The sequence below is a fragment of the Zeus faber genome (genome assembly GCF_960531495.2).
Source record: "Zeus faber genome assembly, chromosome: 1".
Classification (NCBI taxonomy): domain Eukaryota; kingdom Metazoa; phylum Chordata; class Actinopteri; order Zeiformes; family Zeidae; genus Zeus; species Zeus faber.
Genome location: NC_137193.1, coordinates 42526905 through 42549334, shown reverse-complemented (window position 1 = coordinate 42549334; position 22430 = coordinate 42526905). Strand labels below are relative to the sequence as shown.

The 22430-nt window shown below is 45.9% G+C and overlaps 1 protein-coding gene across 1 annotated transcript; it reads left to right on the top strand.

The window, feature by feature from the left end:
- Positions 1–7218: 7218 nt before the first annotated feature.
- zbtb7a (zinc finger and BTB domain containing 7a) lies at positions 7219–12691 on the top strand (the record flags this gene model as incomplete). The annotated part of the gene is made up of 3 exons (XM_080024628.1): positions 7219–7719; positions 9387–10318; positions 12241–12691. Exons 1-3 carry the CDS (start codon positions 7234–7236, stop codon positions 12689–12691), a joined length of 1869 nt encoding a protein of 622 aa, XP_079880754.1. The 5' UTR covers positions 7219–7233.
- Positions 12692–22430: the final 9739 nt, after the last annotated feature.

Sequence of the window (22430 nt, the reverse complement as noted above, 5' to 3'; positions counted from 1 at the left end):
GGCGACCAGTAAGCTGCTCAGTGCACCACTATCTTGGATAGACGGACAGACAGACAGACAGACCCCTCTCTGTTGTTTTTGCTGTTGTTGTGCTGGAGTCTGGGACGGGGGGAGGTGGTGAAGGGGCTTGTTCTGTTCTGTTCTGGGACATTTATAATGGAGAGGCCCGCACAACCTGATCGAATTAGGGGGGGTAGGGGTGGGGGTGGGTGGGGGCACATGGTCAGGGGGCTGTTGTTCTGGGTGTGTATAAAGTTAGAAGACGCCACCTCTCGTTCTTAACACCTCTGTTCAGTCCGTGATGACGTTTGTGTTTTAACTCGTGGTTTGTTTGTTTTTCTTCAAAGGGGGTTTTTATCAGACGTTTTGAAGACGAGCGTCTGTTCCGAAGGCCGCGGTCTATCTTCAGCGACGGCAGTATTTAACACGCCGACGATAAATACTTTGTGTGTCGACAGAGACCACACCACACATGACCGGTCCGCACGTTGAATTGAGTAAAAAAATAAAAAAGGAGGGGGAAAAGAGTTTGAGAGAAAGAGAAGAAGAGTTTGGGTGGGTGGTTTACGGAAAAGGAAGGCGATGCAGTGGGGGTGGGGTGGGAGGGTGAGTGGGTCGTTCCCTTCCTCGGCAGTGGAAAAGGGAAGTAGGAGATGTGGTGGGCACTGTGTGGTGAGACAGAGGCCATGACGAGAGAGAGGAGGATAGACAGATGTGTGTGTGTGTGTGTGTGTGTGTGTGTGTGTGTGTGTGTGTGTGTGTGTGTGTGTGTGTGTGTGTGTGTGTGTGTGTGTGTGTGTGTGTGTGTGTGTGTGTGTGTGTGTGTGTGTGTGAGAGAGCGAGAGAGAGAGAAGGGGGGCAGATGAGGAAGAGAAGGGGGAGGTAGAAAGAGGGTCAGGCAGAGAGAGAGAGAGAGAGAGGAGGGACTGTGAAAAAGAAGGGGAGCGATCTGGTCATCTGATAACAGAGCGGGTTCTGTTACACGCCTTGTCACAGACACACAGGAAGTCCTCTCTCTCTCTCCCGCTCTCTCGCTCTCTCCCTCCCTCTCTCTCTCTCTCTCTCTCTCTCTCTCTCTCTCTCTCGTTCCCATTGAGCTTGCGTGCCGTGCTGATCGACTGACTAACCAGCTGGGGGTCCAGGCTTCTCCAGCGGACCACTCTGCACCGGGGCCGTGGCGCTGGTTTTACAGCCACGCGTTGGATGTGTTGCACTTCCTGGTTCATAGCAGGTCACCAGCCGTTTGATTACACAGTTTATTTGTCGAATAAGCTCCCTGCCATAAGGAAATATGGCGCCTCTTGACTTGTGCACATTTCGATTCTCTTGTGAGATCATAAAAAAATCAGGTAACAGGATGACATTATTATGACATGTTTCTTCGTCAATGCATTCCACACTCACACTTACGCAGCAGGTATATCCGTGGTGTTTGACAGGTGTGTGTGTAGTTTCGAAGCGCAGGGCATTTAAGATGAAGTAGGGTGTTTTAAGGAATAGAGTTGTCAGTTATTCGTTATATAATAACTTGGTTATCTACTAGTAGACTTTTAAGGGTTTGTTATTTTGTTTAACCCGGGCCTTGTTGGTGTGTTCCCATCATTTATAACTTCAACATGGTTTACTCTTGAGAAACTTACCACTCTGCTGCAGCTTCTCACACTGTTCAAATGTATTGCAATGGGGCAAATAAACTTCCAAAAAAAGTTTTTTTTTTTTTTTTAAGGTTTTTTTATTGTTTGTTTGGTGTTTTTTTTAATGGAGAAACTCATTATTGTCACGTGTATTTAATTTTTTATTTTTTTTTTGATTGTTTTTCAGTAACAGTAATGTCAGATCGTATTCAAAACTACTTTTATGCCATTACAGCAGTACATCAGAGCGTAACACTGGCTACGGCAGGTTCCCAACGGGAAGCAATGCAACTTCCTGTTTCTAGTCTTATAGTCTGAAAGGTTTGCCCCATTGAACTGTGTGAAGCTGCAGCAGGGTGGTAAGTTTCTCTATCGTAAAGCGTAGAGCGAGGAACAGTTGTGAATGATGGGAACCAACATTTTGATCGGGCCTTGGTTGGGAAAAAAAGGTGACCATGTTGCTCGTTTCGTTCCCTCCAGTGTGTGATCTGCTATCTGGTGTGGCAGTCTTCATGGTAGCCTCAAAAGAACTTAGACCTTTGTCGTGTCATTATTTAAAAAAAAAAAAAAAGCCCTCCGAACTTCCCCCATACTAAACTTTTATTGACCAGCTCAGATTGGTTAGATTCTTCACTCATCGATGTGTGTCACCTAAGGTAAGTAGGGGAGAGGTGGTTGAGTTTATCATTGACATCGGAACTGTATTTCTTGGCTGCTGTACAGTCCGGGGGTGACGGCTGAGATTGGGGGTTTGTTATTTATGTTGCGCCTCGCCCACTACCTTTACTCAAGTATTGTGTTTGTGTTTTGGCAACGCTTCCCGCCTTGTTTCTAGTGGAACAGTCAGGCCTCGACCAGTCCCTCACAACTCAAGTTTTATCAGCCACTTGCCCTCTTCCTGCTTCGCTTCTCCTTCCACCAATCAGGTTTCCTTCCAGCACTGGCAGCAGTGAGTCACTTGGTCCAGGACCTGTCTTGAAATCTCCCATTTTATTGGAACCGGCTCCCCCCTTCCCACAGCATTTCCGATTATCTTGTAATATCCTGCGACCTTGAACCTCCCTGACCTCCCCTCCGTGTCATGATTCTCTCCTTCCACAGCGGGGGGAGGTCCGGGGGAGGGCAGGGCTGTGTCCATAGTCACTGATCGTCTACATTATAATTGTCATTAATAACTGATTGTGGCGGCAACTAAAATGGTGCATTTTAATTAAAACTTGCCAATAAAAACACATTTCAAAGCGCTTGTAGTGAGAACGATGAGGGGGTACGAAAACTAAATGCAAATCAGAAGTTTCAGTGGAAGAGTGGAGGAGGAGAGGAAAGGAGGGAGAAATGAAATGAACGAGAGAAATGGACGGACCTGGCAAGCGTCATGGCAACTGTGAATTTTTCTTTTATTCTGAGTTTCTGGATTTGGTATTGTTTTTTAATTTCTTAAATAAATGGGGATAAAATGCTATTCAACATGAACTTCATATGAGATGAAAATATAAAATTATCATTATTTTATTATTAATTTTCATTTCTCACTCATTTATTCATTGAATTATTATTATTCATATCATGAGAGAGAATTTAGAATGATCAGCTTTCCAGTTCTACTCTTAAAAACTCTTGTGCCTTTGTTCTGAATCATCTGAATGTTATGCTGTATATAACTATTTCTGTTTTGTTTTGTATTCCTGTTTTGTATTCTGTTTTCTATTTGGAAACGTTACTATTTTATTTTATTCTTTTAATACACCATTTTTTCAGACTGTGAAGCTTTTTTTTTTAATGCCTACATCACTTGTGGGCGTTTCTGTTCTAGTAGTTGCCATAGCAACATTTAAACAGATTAATGTGCGCTGAGCTGCATTCGTCTATTTCGATGTTGTTTGCAAATATATTTATTTTCAAGTGACACGGTTATTTTATATTTATTTTTAAAATATGATAAAACATATGATGAATACAGTATATGCAACATTCCCCCACAAATCAAGTGGCAAACCTCACCAGGGATCCCAACTACCTCCGAAAAACCTTCTTCCACGCATATTTTATATCTCTGTTAATGAATAGTGTGGCGTTACATCATAAAGTGAGGTGAAACCGGCTACTGCAACAATGAGCTTTTCCTCCATTTTGGGGAAAAAAGTTTTGTAGGAACCAAAGTCAAGGGGTTGTTGACAGTTTCTTAGCAGGAGTGGCAGAAATGCATTATCACTGCCAATCGTCGTGTCAGTCTCCGTCCCCACCTCCCATTGGAAATGTAGGACTTCCAGCCCCTTTTGTCGCTGCGTATCGCTTCTGGTGTGAGCGTACGGTCATGGTCTGCAGTGTTACGCACCAAACCTCAGCATCATCTGATTCTGATCAGTTTTTATCTCAAGAAAGACTGTTATGGTATTTGTGGTATTACACCTGGGATAAAATGTTTCTTTCTTTCAGAAACACTTCTCCATAACAACTCTTCAGTCCCGTATCCACTGTGGGGCTGTCCTCTAGTGTGGCACCGTGCCGAGACAGGTCGCTATTCTCGAGTGCTTTCTCCTTTTCTTTCTGGGTTGAAATTGTCAGCGGAGGATCTAAAACATATTAGTGTTTATTTAAACGTTTTGAGACAAATCTGGCACGTGTTAGTGACTTTTTTTCCCCTTACGCTTGTCGATCTGTGAAACACTCTAGGTTGTTTGGGGTTAATTGTCGTTGGGGTTTTTTCAGTTGCATTCTAGGAATGTCTGCTATGTATACATCTCTGATAGCACACTAGTAGAATAACTCATTTTAAACCACATCACGGTACCCAACCATACCCGTATGTCAGGCACTGAGTCAATATTAACGTGTGTGTGTGTGTGTGTGTGTGTGTGTGTGTGTGTGTGTGTGTGTGTGTGTGTGTGTGTGTGTGTGTGTGTGTGTGTGTGTGTGTGTGTGTGTGTGTGTGTGTGTGTGTGTGTGTGTGTAAGGTAAGCCAGGTAGGGATTGTGGGTGGGTTCCAGTTGATGGGCTGGTTTGACTTGCAAAGCAGGCTGTGAATCACGTGGGGGCCGGAGGGAGTTGAGGAGGCCGTCCATGGACTAGGGCCATCAGGGGCAAAGAAGGGCGCCGCTCGCTCTGCGCTCCACAGTCCGCCGCTCACACACATGAATTAGTGATAAGGAATGTTTGGATCCAAGAGGAGGTGTCAGGATCACAGTTTGTTTGTGGCGTGTTTCCTCTTTTCTCCCGCTCGCCACAGGTCATCCAGGGACACGGGGCTCCTGCTTCAAGGATTCTGTCTTAGCAAGCATCTGTGTGTGTGTGTGTGTGTGTGTGTGTGTGTGTGTGTGTGTGTGTGTGTGTGTGTGTGTGTGTGTGTGTGTGTGTGTGTGTGTGTGTGTGTGTGTGTGTGTGTGTGTGTGTGTGTGTGTGTGTTATCTGCACACAGCTTCTTACTCTATAAAGCCATGACCCTGGGTCAGTCCTATGTGTTCTGGGGAAGCCTGGCCTTGTACTGTGTGTTTGTGTGTGTGTGTGTGTGTGTGTGTGTGTGGAAAGCAGTTTGGCTCACAGAGGTCTAACTCCACCTGTAAAGGACATTGCCATTAGTCATGTGGCTGCCCTGCTTTTAACTTTTTCATCTGTCTCTGTCTGACTCTGTTTTTCTCCTTTCTCACTTTTTCATTCTCTCTGTCCCACTCTCTCCCCCCTCCCCCCCCTCCTCCTTTTAGCGTATTCAAATGAACGTTCATAATAAAATGAGCCCACGCTGTGTTGTTTCCATCTGCGATGCTGTCAAAGGCGATGCAAGCAGTTAGCAGGCATTAACTATTTTGTGGATTTTGATGAGGTGAACAAATTCAGATTTTACAGGTCCACAATGTTGAATAAGAAGAAGACATGAAGGACAAGTTTGCTAAAAATGGTCTGTTCTCTACAAACAGCTTCTCCAGAGAGGCCACTTTTTTTTGGTGTGTGGGGGGGTTCTTGCCTAACGTAGTCCATCCTGGGTGATGGACATTGAACGGGACGCATCCCTAGGGGGGCCGATCTGCAGGAATGTAATTTGAATGCGTTGCTCTTATAGAGAGTAATCCACCTCCCAGCTTCACCCCCTGCTGGGCTTCCCTGACAGATGGAGGGGAGGGGGAGTGGGGGGATTGGTGTGCGTGTGTGTGCGTGCGTGTCCACGGGCTGTGCCAAAGCATGTTCTGTATTGGTCCGTGTCATGTAACAATAAGAGTGTCTTTATGCGTGCATGTGTCAAATAGACAAATTGAGGATGGCTTGTTCCGTCGAACACCCCCCACCCAACGTGCGAGCACAGTTGATCATTTTAATCCTCCACCACTACACATACACACACACACACACACACACACACACACACACACACGTGAGCGAGGGGACAGCCTTTCCCTGGAACTTGGCACACAGTGCAGGGTGGGGTAACCAGCTCAGACCGGATTGACAACCTCCCTTTTTAATACCGTTTCCTCGCAGCTTGGTGCGTGTTCTCTTCCTCCTCCAGTGGGTTTTTTTCCACGGGGTCTAATGTCCCACCCCACCCTACCCCACACCCTACCCCACCCCACACCCTCCACTCCCTCCATCCCCTCCTCCTCCCCAGCCTTTTACTGACACGGAGGGCGTAAGCTGCGCAGCCCAGCTCCCAACATGCACTCTGATCCCACTGCCCTCTCTCTCTGTCCATCTGGCCTCTGCAACCTATTAGCCTACCTCCTGCATGTGTTCGTGCTCACAAACAAACACACCTGGACACACACTGACAACTGAGCATGCATGTACACTGCACGTCCAGGTTAATAGGTGCACACACACACACACACACACACACACACACACACACACACACACACCAATTGACTTTGTCACAGCCACTGACTGTTCAGGTGAAAAATATTGTAATTTTAATATATATTAGAAAACATATATTAGAAATGTCTGTAAATACACTTAATATAGTTTAATAGGAAAACACACATTGATCAGCAAGATGATGACTATGGGACATTTTCCAATAAATAAATGTTTGCTCAAGGTTGAGGTTCAGGCGACTGCTGAGTGAATGATTATGCTCTAATTAATGATGTAGTCATTGTGTGTAAGGCACATATTATGACATTTTGACATTCCTGACCGCATGTTCAAAGTAATGGCATTGTGCAAAAAAACAAATGTTGTCTCAGGAAAAAAACAAACACCTGCAGGGAATCAGAATCTCAAGTGGGCAGGTTTGATGCACCTAACAACAACATTTGCTAATTTTCCTTGGCGCCGTTTATTTACGCCTGCACTCGCGTGTTGCGTGTTTTATTCCAAAGCAGTCCTGTACTTTTTCGACTGTGGTGAGTGGGTCAATAAAGCAATATTCCTCTCTCTCTCTCTCTCTCTTTCTCGCTCTCTCTTTCATCGTCCACAGAGAGAACATCAGTACTGGTGAACTAACCTTTGCTTCTCCTCTTCCTCCTCTCTCCCTCCCCTCCCTTCCGCATCCTCTCCCTCCATCCCCATCCCCTCCTTCCGCCCTCAGACAGGCAGACGGACAGACGGCAGGACGGACACGCGGGCGGCGGCTGTGCTAGGCGGCTCGGCGGCAGGCTGGTGGAAGATGTCGTCAGGGGCCGGGGGTAGGGGAGGCAGGCGGCTCAGGGGGACGGCAGGCAGCGCCGGCGGGGGAGGCCGGGGAGGGGCGGGGGAGGCGGAGGAAGGTCCCGTGGGGATCCCCTTCCCGGAGCACAGCGCCGACATCCTGGGCAGCCTGAACAAGCAGCGTCTGAGCGGGCTGCTGTGCGATGTGCTTCTGGTGGCCCAGGACCGTGAGTTCCCAGCGCACCGCTCCGTCCTGGCGTCCTGCAGCTCCTACTTCCACAAACTCTTCACGTCTGGTGCCGCGGCCGACCAGCAGAACGTCTACGCCCTCGATTTTGTGACGGCGGAGGCGCTCGGGGCGCTGCTGGACTTCGCCTACACGGCCACGCTGACGGTCAGCCACGGCAGCGTGGCCGAAATCCTGGCCGCCGCCCGCCTCCTGGAGATCCCGCCCGTCCAGGACGTCTGCACGCACCTGCTGGACACCAAAGTGCTCTCCCCGCCGGTACGATTCCAGCACGACACGGTATTCATGTCAAACCGAGACACGAGTCCATCGGCTCTGCCTCATGACTCAGCGGCACCATAACGTACTGGGTCCAAGTGTTGAGTCAGTTTAGCACAAGCTACAGATGGCCTTTGCCTTGTGAGTGTGTGCGGCTTGGTAGTAAGCATTTTTAAGGGAAATAACTTTTAAAACATAACAAAGACCGTCCCCGTCCAAAGTTGCACCAAAATGACTTGAACAAAATTCAGTTCCTTGTTTCATGGAATGAGGCCTGGTATTCATACAATCTCTTGTATCGAATAATCAGAATAGTCTTAGTCTACATCATAGCGTTTATTGGAATCTCTCTCTCTCGCTCTTTCATGTACCATGCCAGGCACACACCCACAGCCCCAGGGTTACTTTAGCACTTACTCATGTTGTGCCAATAGTGTTTGTGGAGGGACAGCAGGCTCTTTCACACACAGTGCTTTACTGGCCGTACATATCACAGCTACACTTCAGCATTCACATGATGCAAAGCGTGTCAAATAAATCTGTCTAGTTATGTCATAGTGCTCTACCTTCATAGATTAAGAGTCCATTGTCAACCCTTATTGTCACCGATCTGCCCTAATGGTGGCTCTTCATTATATTTTCCACAGTTGAGATTGATGCGCATTGACAGTGCTTCCTATAGGCAACATAGGCGGCCGGCTAGGGCGCCATCTCAAGGGGGGCACCAAAATTGCCCAAAAATTTAAAAAAAAATCATCAGTGAGTGATCATCACAGGCTGGATACAAACCGGAGTCGCTGCAGGCATTTTGCCTGTATGGTACACGCGCTTCTGCATCTGTTCGAGTCGCCAGACGCCGTCAGTACCTCCTCTGTCGGTACCTCCTCCGTTGGTACCCCCCCCCCCCCCGATAGTTTGCCCAGAGCGGCAAAGTGGCTCGAGCCGGCCCTCTTAATACACATTTTCTGTGACAAAATGCAAAAATATTTGAAGGCGTGATTCTGAGGCCTAGTTAAAGTAGCTTTTGTATGACGTTTCCTGTTTCCAAATCTAAAATTCCAATAATTGTCTCAAATTTTGTCTGCATATTTCCTAACAATTATTCAGTATCTCCATAAGGGACCTACATTATATCTCGCTCCACGCTACAGAATTCTAAAAACCACATTAAAATACTTTAGAAAGAAAACCTCATGCACTTTTTGACATGTCTTGTAAGTGTTACAAAAAGATATATTGTGTTATTATTTTACATACTTTTCTTTCCATTGGGCTATAAACAGCAAAGGGGTTGGATATGTTCTGTAGAAGGCTCACACAACTCATTTTTAGAATATTTACTAATATATATATTTTTAGTAAATGCACTTGCCTCGGTCAAACTGCCCTCTCCGCAAGGTCTTCTGAAAATGAAGACCTTGTGGTCCCATCAACCAGAATCTGAAAATGATTCTGGTAGATGGTAAGATGAGGGAGTCAACTTCCCCATGATTTCCAAAAAACAGATTACGAGTAACCGAGTGGTTCCATTTCTTGAAAATCTTCTGTTGCTACAGTAAAGTTAGTTTTGAACTTCTGATTATTCCATTTTAAATACGTTTGTCTCTGTGAAACTTTGTGGATTGATGACTCAGTCCCATTTGTTTTCCTTCACACGTTCCTACTAGGCGGGCAGTGAGCGAAGAGACAAAGATGAGGAGGAGGGTAAGGACAGAGTGGGCAGCGAGCAGGGGAACCGGCTACAGGCCCGGGAGTACCTGGAGTACTTCCAGAGGGGGGCGCACTGGAGCAGCAGCTGCAGCACGCCAGAACTCAGGGACCTGTCCACACACCTGCACTTTAACCATGGCAACGGGGGGCCACACAGCAACGGGGCCTCGGCCGAGTACTACTCCCCCCTGGCCCTCGCATTGGCCCGGGCCCCCACGCAGGAGCCGGACGATGACGACGATGAGGAGGAGGACGAAGAGGATGGGGAGGGGATGGCGCAGAGTGACCCTAGAGACTGGTCCAGGGGGAACGGGGGGCCGCCCGGGGACTCCTTCTGCCCTCCGTCCCAGAACGGCCACTTTTTCCTCCCCGCAGAGTCCAGACCAGGGCAGGAGCCGGGGAAGGACCGGGGGGGAGGCCTGGAGGCAGTGGAGAGGGACCGGGGCTCGGCCAGTGCCCTCCTGCAGCAGATGATGGACTCCATCAAAAGGCAGAAGGAGCGCGCCGCCGCTGGAGAGGAGGAGCTAGGGGACGGGGAAGACCCCGACGTGGAATTTTACTTGAATTATTTCAACAGCGCGCAACAGGACGACGCAGCATCGGCCGCTGTGGCACAGGGACTGGTGCCCCACTGGTCGTCCCGGGGCAGCGTGGGTCCAGAGAGAGGCGGAGGAGGAGAGCGAGGGGGCAGCGGAGAGAGGGGCGGCGCCGCAGGAGGAGGTGGTGGGGGAGGAGGCGGTGGAGAGAGAAAGATGCGCTCAAAGGCCTTCCAGAAGTGCCCCATATGCTCCAAGGTCATCCAAGGAGCAGGCAAGCTGCCCCGCCACATCCGAACGCATACGGGAGAGAAACCTTATGAATGCGCCATCTGCAAAGTGCGCTTTACCAGGTAAGCCCAATTAATGACCTGACCACTCCATGTCACATGGGCTAATAATAGTCTTGGACTTGGCCCTGTTGACAAACAACCCAGCGATGGGAGTCACCACAAAGCCAAGGGCAGGGGTATTAGCGTGAAACAACTTAGCCTCGCCTTCCTGTAGCAACCTGATTTGGCAAAGATTTGAGTATATTTTTATCATCTCTTGATCCAGTGTCATGCACCAATGATGCTTGATAATGCCTAACCTATATCGTTTTCTATTTTTGCAGCTGTATGGTTAAAACTCACCAGAACCTCTCCTTAGCATGATGCTAATCAAAACGGCATGTCGCATAATCCACTCCTCAAATAGGTTAACGTCGTCATAAAGGCTTGTTTTATTGTGAGACTCTTCATAGCAAAGTCCCAGAATTTTTATATAAGGGTCCTATAAAAGTGGGCAGTGTTATGGTGGCGTTATCTAGTGGAGGACTGCTATAAAGTTATGATAAAGATGGGGATTGCAGGCCCTGATTTGTGCCCTGTTTCTGCCAATGCATCCATCTGAACTTGTGAACCTTGGTTATGTTGATTATTGCCCACAGCGGAGTGCACCCCGCCCCCACCTCGCGCTCCATCACTCCCCTACCTCTCTAATGAAAATCCGCCATGTGGTGCCCAGCTGAAACGTGGCCGGTCCGATGCGAGCGGGGGCTCTGCTTGCACATAGCTTCCCTGTATTTCAGAGTGCTTCCTCAAAGCTATCCCCTTAATGAATTAATCAGTGGACTTGCTTTGAAAATAGATTGGGTAGGCTTGAAATACCAGGACCCTTTGCATTAGCCAGCAGGACAGTTAGGGAAGACCGATCTAAATTAGTCTCCTGGCTCAACGCGGCTGGCAGTGGGAAGGGGGGTATTGTAATCTTAATCCTGTTTGATCAGGGTTAAGAGCGTGCCTTGCACTGTAATAAATCACTCCTGTCCTTTAAATAATTCACCTCCGCCGCTACGCCACCTTGTCCCTCCGCTTCGGCCGGTGTGCGTGCTCGCATGTGTCGTGTGTTTTCTGTCCAATTGCCAACAAGTTTTTCGTCCCCAACTCAATTTGGCCCATGTGTGAATGGTATATTTGTTTTATTTGTTGACTCAAAGGCCTAATAATCCTGTGTGTGTGTGTGTGTGTGTGTGTGTGTGTGTGTGTGTGTGTGTGTGTGTGTGTGTGTGTGTGTGTGTGTGTGTGTGTGTGTGTGTGTGTGTGTGTGTGTGTGTGTGCAACTACACTAGTATGTTGCTTAACAACTACAGGACTTAAGAGCTAAACCAGGTTTGTGCAGAGAACAAAGATGGCGGCCTGATAGAGATGGTCGGGGGCTGAACAAGTTGTTCAGAAGAATGTGACTTATACTCTCACTAGATAACTGTCAGCAGCAGAATTAGATGACGAACTACAGCAGGTCACAATTCATCCATTTGTACATACAGTGTATAAACCGTATGTCCATCATGCAATATCTTTGAAAACACAAATAGGTTTAATGGGTTATATAATGTGTAAATATTTTTTCGTCTAGATGTGGCCTTACAGTTAACACTGTGAACATTGAACTTGTCCCTAGCCCTACTGTGATGAGAAAAGAGGTTTTCATAAAGATGAAACTGTTTATGGTCGCTTTCTCTCTCTCTCTCTCTCTCTCTCTCTCTCTCTCTCTCTCTCTCTCTCTCGGGAGGTATAAACAATCAAAGCTGTCTCTCACATATGCGTAACAATAACTTGACGAACCGTAATACCCGCACGCTGAAAACGAAGATCAACTACGGCAAAATAGTAAAGCAACCTTTCCATGTGGCGGGTGTGTGTACGTGAGGGCGTGAGCCGCTCCTCCGCTGTGTTTAAGGTCCTGTTGTGCGCACTCTGATTTGGTGCTGTTTGCTCTCGTCCCCTCCCAGGCAGGACAAGCTCAAGGTTCACATGCGGAAGCACACGGGGGAGAAGCCGTACCTGTGCACGCAGTGCGGCGCCGCCTTCGCCCACAACTACGACCTGAAGAACCACATGCGTGTCCACACCGGCCTGCGGCCCTACCAGTGCTCCAGCTGCTTCAAGACTTTCGTGCGCTCGGACCACCTGCACCGCCACCTCAAGAAGGACGGCTGCAACGGCATCCCCTCACGGCGGGGCCGGAAGCCCCGGGTGCGGGAGTCGGTGCCGCTGGAGGCCCCGCTCGGGCCACTGGGCCCCGGCCTCGGAGCCGGTGCGGGCGCCGGCTCGGGGCCGCGGGGTGCCAGGGGCCGCCTGCGCTCGGAGACCACCCTCGCCGCCGAGTTGTTGGAAGACGCTCCCGGGGCCGGTGCGCTCAGTCCGCAGGCCCTGGAGAATCCGATGGAGGACGGACCCTGAGATAGAGGTGCCCAAAACAAAAAAAGGACCCTGCCGGACGCCATAGTCCCTCTGCTCTGCCTGTGAAACGGCTGGCTGCAGCAGAGAGGAGGAAAAATGAAATGCAAAGGCGAACTTTAAAACAAAAAAAAACAACAACTAACTATTCCTCTATAAACCAAATCAGGGTGTCACAAAAATTGAATCTTAATGTTTCTTTATCCCTCGGTTTTAGGGAGCAGCGTAGACACACAAGCACTTGAGTCGGTTATATCTGTTAAAGAGCAAAGAATGCTTCAAATCATACGCCCGTGACGTCCACTTTCTGGGTCATTTTTATTTCTTTTACGATCTTCGGGACATTTTGTGCATTTGGCATTTGTTCTTAGCTAAAATGTAAAACGGATAGAGAGCAACTCTGAGCAACTATGCAGTTGATTTAGGTTTTTACAGGGTTTGTCCTCACAGCCTTCAGGCTCAGAGCGAGGTGTCTATCAAGCACCTCAGGGCTGCCGTACGGGTTAACTGAGGACAAATCCTTCGAATGAAAACAACCCTTTTTCTATGCTTTTGCAGGTCTCTGAAATGTACAGTTACCATAGAAACAACATTGCCACACTATGGGATATGCAAGACTTACCCACCGCCGATTTCTTTTCTCTCTCTCTCTCTATCTCTCCCTACATGGTCCAGAAAGAATCTGACGAGGGTTTTGATTGAAGTGTTGCTTTCTCTCTAAAATGAATGATAAGTCGTATTTTAAGAATCTATGGTTTGTCTTTTAAAAAAAAAAAATTGTCGAGTTGAGTCGAATCCACCTTTATGGGGGCTCTTCCGTTGCAGGGCTATAGGGAAGGTGAGTGGAGGAGGGATTGTGTTTCTAAAGCACTACCACTGTCAATGTGTCTGTGGGCTCGACTATGTTGCCTCTTGTCCCTCACAAACCTGCAATTTCAGCATTTCCTATTTGATTTGTCTTAATTTTAATTATTTTTGTCAATGTTGTTTGTTCCATTTTGAGTTGACTGCTTTGGGTACTTGACACTTTATAATTGTACACATGTATATACGCCAGGTGGTGATGATATGACATGGGTCCCTTCTTAATGCTGAGGTATGCTTACCAATCGGATTTTTTCCTCTTAGGCTTGATGTCATATTTCTCACAGAGTGACGGTTGTGTGTGAGCGAAACAAAACTGTATGAATGTTAGATTTAAAAGAAGAAAAAAAAAAATACCGAATTGAGACACCCATCGGTCCTAAACATAACACTTGACATGTATAGTTCCTGCCCAAAGGTTGAGGAGGTTGAATGAGTGAATGTGCTTAACTTTGTGCAGTTTTAGTTTTTTTTCGGAATCTGTCCTTGTGTGACAAGGCGCGGGTAGCATTTAACCAACCGTAGGTTAAAGAAATGGCAGGGAGTCTTAATGGGAGAGTGACAAAGGAGCGGGGAGCAGGAGACGAGCACCTTTTTCTATGTTTGCACAGCTTTACTTAAGACATCCAACAGAGCAGGAGATGTATGTATATTCAGGAGGAATTGCAAAGGGAGAGGCTTTATGTTCCTCCTTTGGCTATATATTCCAGTCTCTTTTTGCCCCCCAGGGAAACACACACAGCCACGAGGCAACCTGTACGATGAGGAGAGCAATAAATACCTGTCCAAGTCGGCAGGCCGAGCCTGAGCACAGCTGCAGCTGGGCGATGGGGGAGGGGACAGCGGGCGGGGGAGCGAGGGAGTGGGAGGGGGATCTCACAATGTCTGGTGCATTCCAAAAAATAATCTCCCCCAGCACAGCCACGTTTCCATGCAGGAGGGGATCAAAACAGACTCCCCCCTCGTTCTCACTCAAAACACTCTCTCTCTCTCTCTCTCTCTCTCTCTCTCTCTCTCTCTCTCTCTCTCTCTCTCTCTCTCTCTCTCTCTCTCTCTCTCTCTCTCTCTCTCTCTCTCTCTCTCTCTCTCTCTCTCTCTCTCTCTCTCTCTCTCTCTCTCTCTCTCTCTCTCTCTCTCTCTCTCTCTCTCTCGCTGTAGTCCTCTAATGCCCCCAAACCAGCCTGGAAGGGGATATTATTATATTAGAGCCTGATGTTATTTGAGGATGGGGGGGGCGCCTGGTACTGGCAGTTGTGTGTGTGTGTGTGTGTGTGTGTGTGTGTGTGCGTGCTCGTGCTCGTGCAGCAGTCAGGGTCTCTATGGCCACATCATCAGTGTGAGTCAGCCGCAGCCTGTTCAAACATGCACCCTGAACTGCCAGCCCAGTGCACTTTCTACCATAGACACACAAACACATACACACACACATACTCGCCCCGGCAAAGTGTTTATCGCCAGTTAGAATTTGTTGGTCTTATTTTCTTCCTGCGCCGCCCCCCCCCCCCCCCTCCTCCCCCTGAAATACCTATGTAGAGCTTTTTGTGAAAATGAAAGACAGGAAGACACGGCTGACCTTCCCCTGGAGATCCCCCGACATCCATGCTGTGGTGCTGTAGTCCCACATGTCAGTCCTTTGCACCTTAAATTGGAAAGAAGCATGTTCTGAATGCACTTTGTTACTGAGAACGGCACTTTTGTCAACAAAACGGGTACTTTGACACAACACCAGTGGTGCAGCGAGGTGCGGGAGTGGGGGCCTTCGCTGGTTTCGTTCAGGTTTTGACGACAAGTTGCCAAAAGTATCAAAACATAAATGCACATGAGTTTCGGATCTGGTTGACTCAGAGACAGACATTAAAAAACAGCTGAAAAGAAAGAAGCAGATTAAACCCCTATAAAACTGATTGCACTTGAAAATATGTGTGAGAATTTCGAGTGAGTTTGTCTATATCTCAATGTTTATCAGAGAGGATACAAGGTTTTTGGGATGGACTGAGGTTCGAGGGTGCTCTGTGTGCGTGCGTTTGTCAAGCGTGTGTGTGTGTGTGTGCACGGTGCACATGCACGTGTTGCTGGTTGGCTGGAGAGTCTCAAGACAGACTTGGATAAACAAATTTAGTGGCTGCCCCATATGCTCACCAGATCCTCTTCGAGCAAACTATATTTTAGCTGAACAGGAGCGTGGTGGAAATAGCCATCCGATACCACAGATCTAATATATTTTAAAAAACAAGCAAAAAAAAAAGTTATGTACATGTTGAATAAGTCTCCGTTCACTGGGAGGAGCTGGTTGGGTGCTGCGGTTGTCATTTCTATTAACGTCGCCTTCATTTCATTTTTATTTGTATTTATTAGCTTGTGCGTCGTATATGCAGCGTTTTTTTTGTTAATTTGTGGTCTGTGTGTCGATACTAAAGGTGAGGGGGTTGATCTCTCTGCACGGGGGGGGTTTGAAGCCCCCATGTCCTCTTGGTGTGTCAGTATTTGGACATTGCCGAGACCCAGTGAGTCATAGAAAACCCTCCGATACTTTATGGACGTCCGCTTCTGGTTTTCTGTCTCCCGTGTACGTTGACTGGCCAAAGAATTAATCTGTAGACTGAAAAACATGGCTGGTAGGTGGAAGACCTTGTTGCATTATGTTTAATCCAAACTTGGACTCTCTGATGCTGCCACACGCACACAGACGCTCTCCTCCTGAATATGTCAGCAGAAGTGTGTGTGTGTGTGTGTGTGTGTGTGTGTGTGTGTGTGTGTGTGTGTGTGTGTGTGTGTGTGTGTGTGTGTGTGTGTGTGTGTGTGTGTGTGTGTGTGTGTGTGTGTGTGTGTGTGTGTGTGTGTGTGTCGTTGGGATCAGGGTTTGGGATGCGGTGGCAGAGCTGTAGGGTGACTAACGGGGTGTGGGCTGTGGGTGATACTATGGGTGGGGTTATGGATACAAAGCCTGATAGCACTGGAACTAGTGCTTGAGCTGAGACAGAAAGAGTTTGCACTAATGTTTAATGCCCCTAAGAAGGGCAGGAGACCTCAGAAAGGCCTGTGAGTTTTTTTTGGGAGCACCGAGCGGTGCGTTAATTACTCAGTGGTCCGGTAGAGTCTATCCGAGCCTGTGACAAATACTATCGTAATGTACCGAAGAGTGAAATACACACAGACGTCCAACAACACCGTATACCAAAGGGTGAGAGAATGGCTCGCATCGGGGCTGTTGCACATTTTAAGCTTCAAATCTTAAGTTGGGGAAATGTCAAACCAGAAGGCTCTTATGATGATGATGATGATCATAATAATAATAATAATAATATTTTATTATTATTTTAATTATTATTATTATTGGTGATAATAATGATAATAATTATTAATAATAATAATAATAATATTTAAGAAATAATAGATGTGATGGCCAATTAAACAATTTCTCTTCCCATTGAGAAACATCAAGACCATATTTGCAGTACTTATGCCTTTGGAAGGAAGCAGGTTCTCTCCAAAACCACTCCAAACCGAGCTTTGTCCTTATTTGGCAGCATTGACGTATTCAGGTGCAAGGGAAGATTCTCAATGAGAGCTGAAATTCCATTGAGCTTCTTGAAATGTACAAATTTGATTTAGCCTCCGATACTTTTATTACACTATGTCCAATTTATAAATGATTGCAGATGTTTTGATTTTGGAGTTCTTTTAAAGCAAAACACACACACACACACACACCAATGACATCGACAACAACGCTTCTTGTGATGATAAACTGGATTGAACCCTAACAATGTAATGTACTGTATACATTGATTAGACACCGTGTGTACATCCTGAGACCTGGAGAGTGATACGTATGTTTTCTGGGACTTTGTGGCCTTGTCTGAGGACTAACTACATTTCCTTTCTGTTGTTTTGGGTCCAGACAGTCCTGGCCTGGGGCTGAGGCTCACTCCTACCATGTGGACGAGCAGCGTACAGGGCCAGAATGTGCCTTAAGTGGAGAGAGGTTAATGGCACGGTGATAGTTCACCCTTTTTCCAGCCATGGACTGACAACCTCAAATTAAAATCAAAAGCTAATTGACACCGCGTTGAACTCTGTCCTGATTGTCTTTCCCCTTTCTCTGCCATTATACACCTGAAATTGATGAGCCCATTGTTTGGGAAATTGACTTGAATGTTAATTTAACACAGAGTTGTGTGTTATTTTATCGTCTTCATTTGGGAGCCGTGTCTCCTTCTGTCCCTGTTGTTCCAGCGCTGGTTTCTCACAAGCCTCAGCCCCTCCAAGGTTACTCCGACACAGGCTACTCTTACAAACCTCACGGCGAATGTTTTTCCAAATTGACCTTCATGTTTGATTCCTGTTCTGTTATGGGCGGGGAGTGCAAAGACAACCAACAAAACCATAATAACAATGATAACTGTTTTTGTAGGATTCCGAAAAGCGGTACCAGGGTGGCGGTTGTGGTGGCGGGGGGAAACGGGAGATTCATTCTGCTTTGCTTTGGTCATTTTTGCTGCACACCTTCCCCGTTTTTTTTTGTTTTGTTTTATTTTGTTTTTTCAGGGGTTTTTTTGGGGGTTTTTTTTTTTGGTGTGTTCCACCAGCCTCCTAATACACAGCAAGCTGAGTGTGGCATATGCAGCATGGCACCATGCGCAGCGTGACGCTGGCACAGCCACAGACAGCCCTGGGTCCTTCAGAGAGCCAGGCTGCTGTCTGTTGGCAGCTCGCTGCCCGGTGGGGACGTGCTCGCTGGGTACAAAGGTTCCAACAAAGGCAGATAAGGTGCACGGTTTCGGGGGTTTCGGGGAGTTTAAATGCTGGTTCTGAGAGACGGCTTTTGAGGATCTCAGCTTGTCGCGGTTATGGGGCTGATGGAATACCTCTGGTGACGAATATGACAAAAGATTGACATGAGAATACAGAGAAATGTCATCACGGATTTCGCAAAGGGGGGAAATTACATTATGGGCAAACGCTCCTTTTTTTATGTCTTTGTAAATACTTCTCAGGTGGAAAACACACTGCTATGCATTGCATTTCAGTGTCTGCTGAGTTTAAGGTTTGTCTCGCAACCCTCCCAAGCCCCCACCCCAATACCAATAACTAACATGAGTGTTCACCGAAATACACCAAGCAGGAACCGTTCCCTCATTGCAAATTGAGTCAACCACCTATTGCTCCATCTCACCTTGGTCCAGAGATTTGATTTTTGAATGGCTTTTCCTTTTTCGAGCGACGGGGGCGTTGGAGATTCAGTTTGACTAATTTCTTTGACTGAAAAAAATGTTTGAAGAAAGACGTGACGGGAAGAATGAGAGGAGGGTTCCTGTTCTCTCACTTTCTTCCCTTTTTCTGGACCTTGGCTCTTTGATTTTTGAGATCACACGTCCTCGTCGGAGGGGAAAGCGAGGTGGAGGGAGGGAGACTGAGAAAAGAGGAAGGGTGGTTTCCGTTTGCAGTCCCGCTCCACCAAACTAATTTAGGAAACATTCCATAGCTTCAGACAGAGATTCGCACTTTGGAGTATTGGCAGGTGCAAGATGGCGAGGATTGGAGGCAGCGGGAGAGAAGCGGTCGCCGTTTTACAGTTTGCTGTTTTCGGTCTCTCCTCCCCAACATGCCGCCTTATGTAAGACACACAATATGCAGGACCCCCCGGTTTGGCTATCTATCTGCCCGTTTTCAGCTTCTGCGATTGTAAACAAAGCACTTTGCAAAAAGGCCATCCAGAGTTTTGTGTGCTGTTCCATGGTTATCACGATTGTCATTATTTTGTTGTTGTTTGTTGGAAGTTTAGTGTTTTCATTGGAGATTATCATTTAAAATGAAAGCTAACCCATACATCAAAACTGTAAAAAAAAAACAAAAAAACAGAAAAACAACAAAGTAAAATTTGTATTTGCATTAAAGTTGGCCATTTCCATTGGGACATGAACAAACATCTCTGCTTTTTGCATAATCACACGATGGAGGGCAAATGGGCGGATCCTCCCACTTTAAACTATCTCAGATCTCAATGGGAGAAAAGGTCAATTTATCTAATTTTGGGAGAGTTTCCCTCTTGTGTGGAAACCTGTCTAACAGTACAGCAAAGCTGTGAGCTGAATGTCCAACATGCATCTTATCTCCCTTTCTCAATGTGAGGTAATGCCTGGATCTGGAATCCAAACAGTGAATAATGACAGAGGTATTAAAGGCCAAATGACCATCATGCACTTTGGTGAATCATATGGATTTCTTTGGTTGTTTTTTTTTTGGCCTTGATATCGATGTCAAATTAGGATTCTTGCAGTAGCAGGTGAGAGGAGAATGATAATGATCAAATATTCATAACTACAAATTTCTAGTTCAATAAATGGTTTAACTTGGGAGAGAAGGCGTTAGGCTACTATTTATAATAGATTGATTCGTAACTGTGATTATTAAGATAATCCTTTAAAGCAGTTTAAAACTTCTCTGGTGTAGATATTTGGGGTGGTGTAAAAGTCCTGTTTCTCAGGGCCGGCCATTGAATTAGCCCCTGTGCCACCATGTCTTTCCTTAGCTTGCAGTCTGTCCGTCTGTACCTGTTGGAAGCTGCAAATGGGTGGGGGGTACAAGTGAATTTGCACTTTTTGGCGACGAAAAAAAAATATTGTATATGAGACCACTAAATCCACACAGTCTAAACCATATAATTCCTTTTTTGTTTCATATTTTTGTTTTTCTTTTTTTTTTTTTTATATTTCCAAAAATGTCTGGCATCTGGTTGTATGGTTTAAAGAATACAAGATCTTTCTATTAAAAAAAAAAAAAAAAAAAAAAACAATGGTTGCAAGTTTTTTGTGTATGATTTCATCGTTTAACTTTGTAGACATAAGTTTTAAGCTGTATAACATAAGAAAAAATATCTTTCAGTTTTCAATATTCAGACCTTTTACTGAATTAAAAGTGTAATTAACCTGGCACATATTTACTTTTAATAAAGGTGAAACTACCACATTGACAATAAAATAATTTAAGTAGTTGACCTTAAATATTCTTAAAGTAATAGTTATTGTAATAGTAATAGTAAAAATACTTCCCATACTCAACCCCGATACAGTTCAGTGGATTTGTTCATCTGGCTTTGGATTGATTTTGACAAAAAAAACTAAAATAACGTGACTGAGTTAAATTGGTTAAATTTAAAATTGTAACATTTTTACAGCAGTATACATGAGAATGAATAGGTGATGAAAATGAAGTAGAATCGTGGAAGAAATAGAAAATAAAATTACTTTTTACAATATCCAAAAAAATGTAAAAATAAATATACAATTTATATACTATGTATTAATACTTAAATTTAAAAAAAAACATTTAGTATGTAGTTGGGCTATATAAAAGTAAAGATATGTATGTGGACATACTTTGAAGTGTAGTGGAGCAAAAGTCTGCAAACCTAATATGATGCTTGTATGAGTATATATATCAAAATGTAAGTACAGTTGCAAAGTTTTTGTACTTAGTTGCTTTCCACCACTGCCTATTCTTGCAGAAACGTCAATTTCTGTTGTTTTTTTTGAGGATCAAATTAATGCACAATATTTGTTCCCTGCAACAACCACTAGGTGGCAGTATAATCGCTATTATCAGCAAATGGAAATAATCCCCCTATGTTGCCGCTGCACGTCAATTCTCTCTCTCTCTCTCTCTCTCTCTCTCTCTCTCTCACACTCCCTCCCTCGCACTCTCTCCTTTCACACACCTTTCACGCTCTCTTTCCCACATGTATGACAATCCATAGACCAACCTGCGCTCCGGCATCTTATCAGACACAGAGAAATGGAAACAAAGGCAGTAATGCATAACACTTACCTTCCATGTTGGGGTTTTTTTCCCCCTCCCCAAAGGTAAAACCCTAAACATCACATATGTTAGCCATCTCATTTAAAAAAAAAAAAGGGGGGAATTTAACCGAAAATGGAGGTACACTGAGGTACCATTTTGGGGAAGTCATTAACTAGGCATATTTGAATAGAGGTGATCCTTCTTCCTCATGTATGTTGTATCGATTGCTCCCATCGTTTGGGTGCGAGGCCGCCTGTCACCGCGTCTTCCTGTTTGTCTCAGAGTCTGGCTCCCTCAGGCCGCCACGCAGGGGGACAGAGGTCACTGAACAGCTCATTAACCCCACCCCAACGACCCACATACTGCTCTGGTCCCCGGGCCCTACACACCCACACACACACACACACACACACACACACACACAACTTATAATGCTCTACTAATAGCGGTTAAGTCGACCTAAGTCCACCGCACGAAGGCACATTTTCAGAGAAGCACTTCAAGACGTGTGTGTGTGTGTGTGCAATTGTACGTCCCTTGTCTGACATCAGCCAAAAACAAGTTACATTTTTAATTCAAATCAAAAATAACTAAAAAGTGAGACAAAGACAAAAAAATTAAATAAAATACATTTAAAACAGAGACATACAACCAGAGCAGCATCTGACTGAATGTTGGAAATATGATGTATTGATGTATTTATTCAAATCAATTCATATCAAACCTGTTTGCCAGATGTCTTGGTGCTCCAAGTCATTAATTTCTATGTTTGTAAGGTACCTGTGACACTATGGGATGTGCTGTTATTTTGTGGGACTAGGCCTCGCCGCTGCAGTCAAAACATATTGGATAAGAGGAACGGCAGCACTTTAGGGGATAAGAGATGCCTTGGAGCTGTTGTCTGGTGTCTCTGGCGGCATTTTCTTTCCTGTTCCTGTGTGCGTGTGCATGTGTGCATTTGCGTGCGTGTGTGTGTGCATTTGCGTGCGTGTGTGCGTGTGCTTGTTCCCGAACACATGTATGCACAAGTCCCTGAGCCTGTCTCTGTTGGCTTGTATCTATTTGTCTACATGCTCAT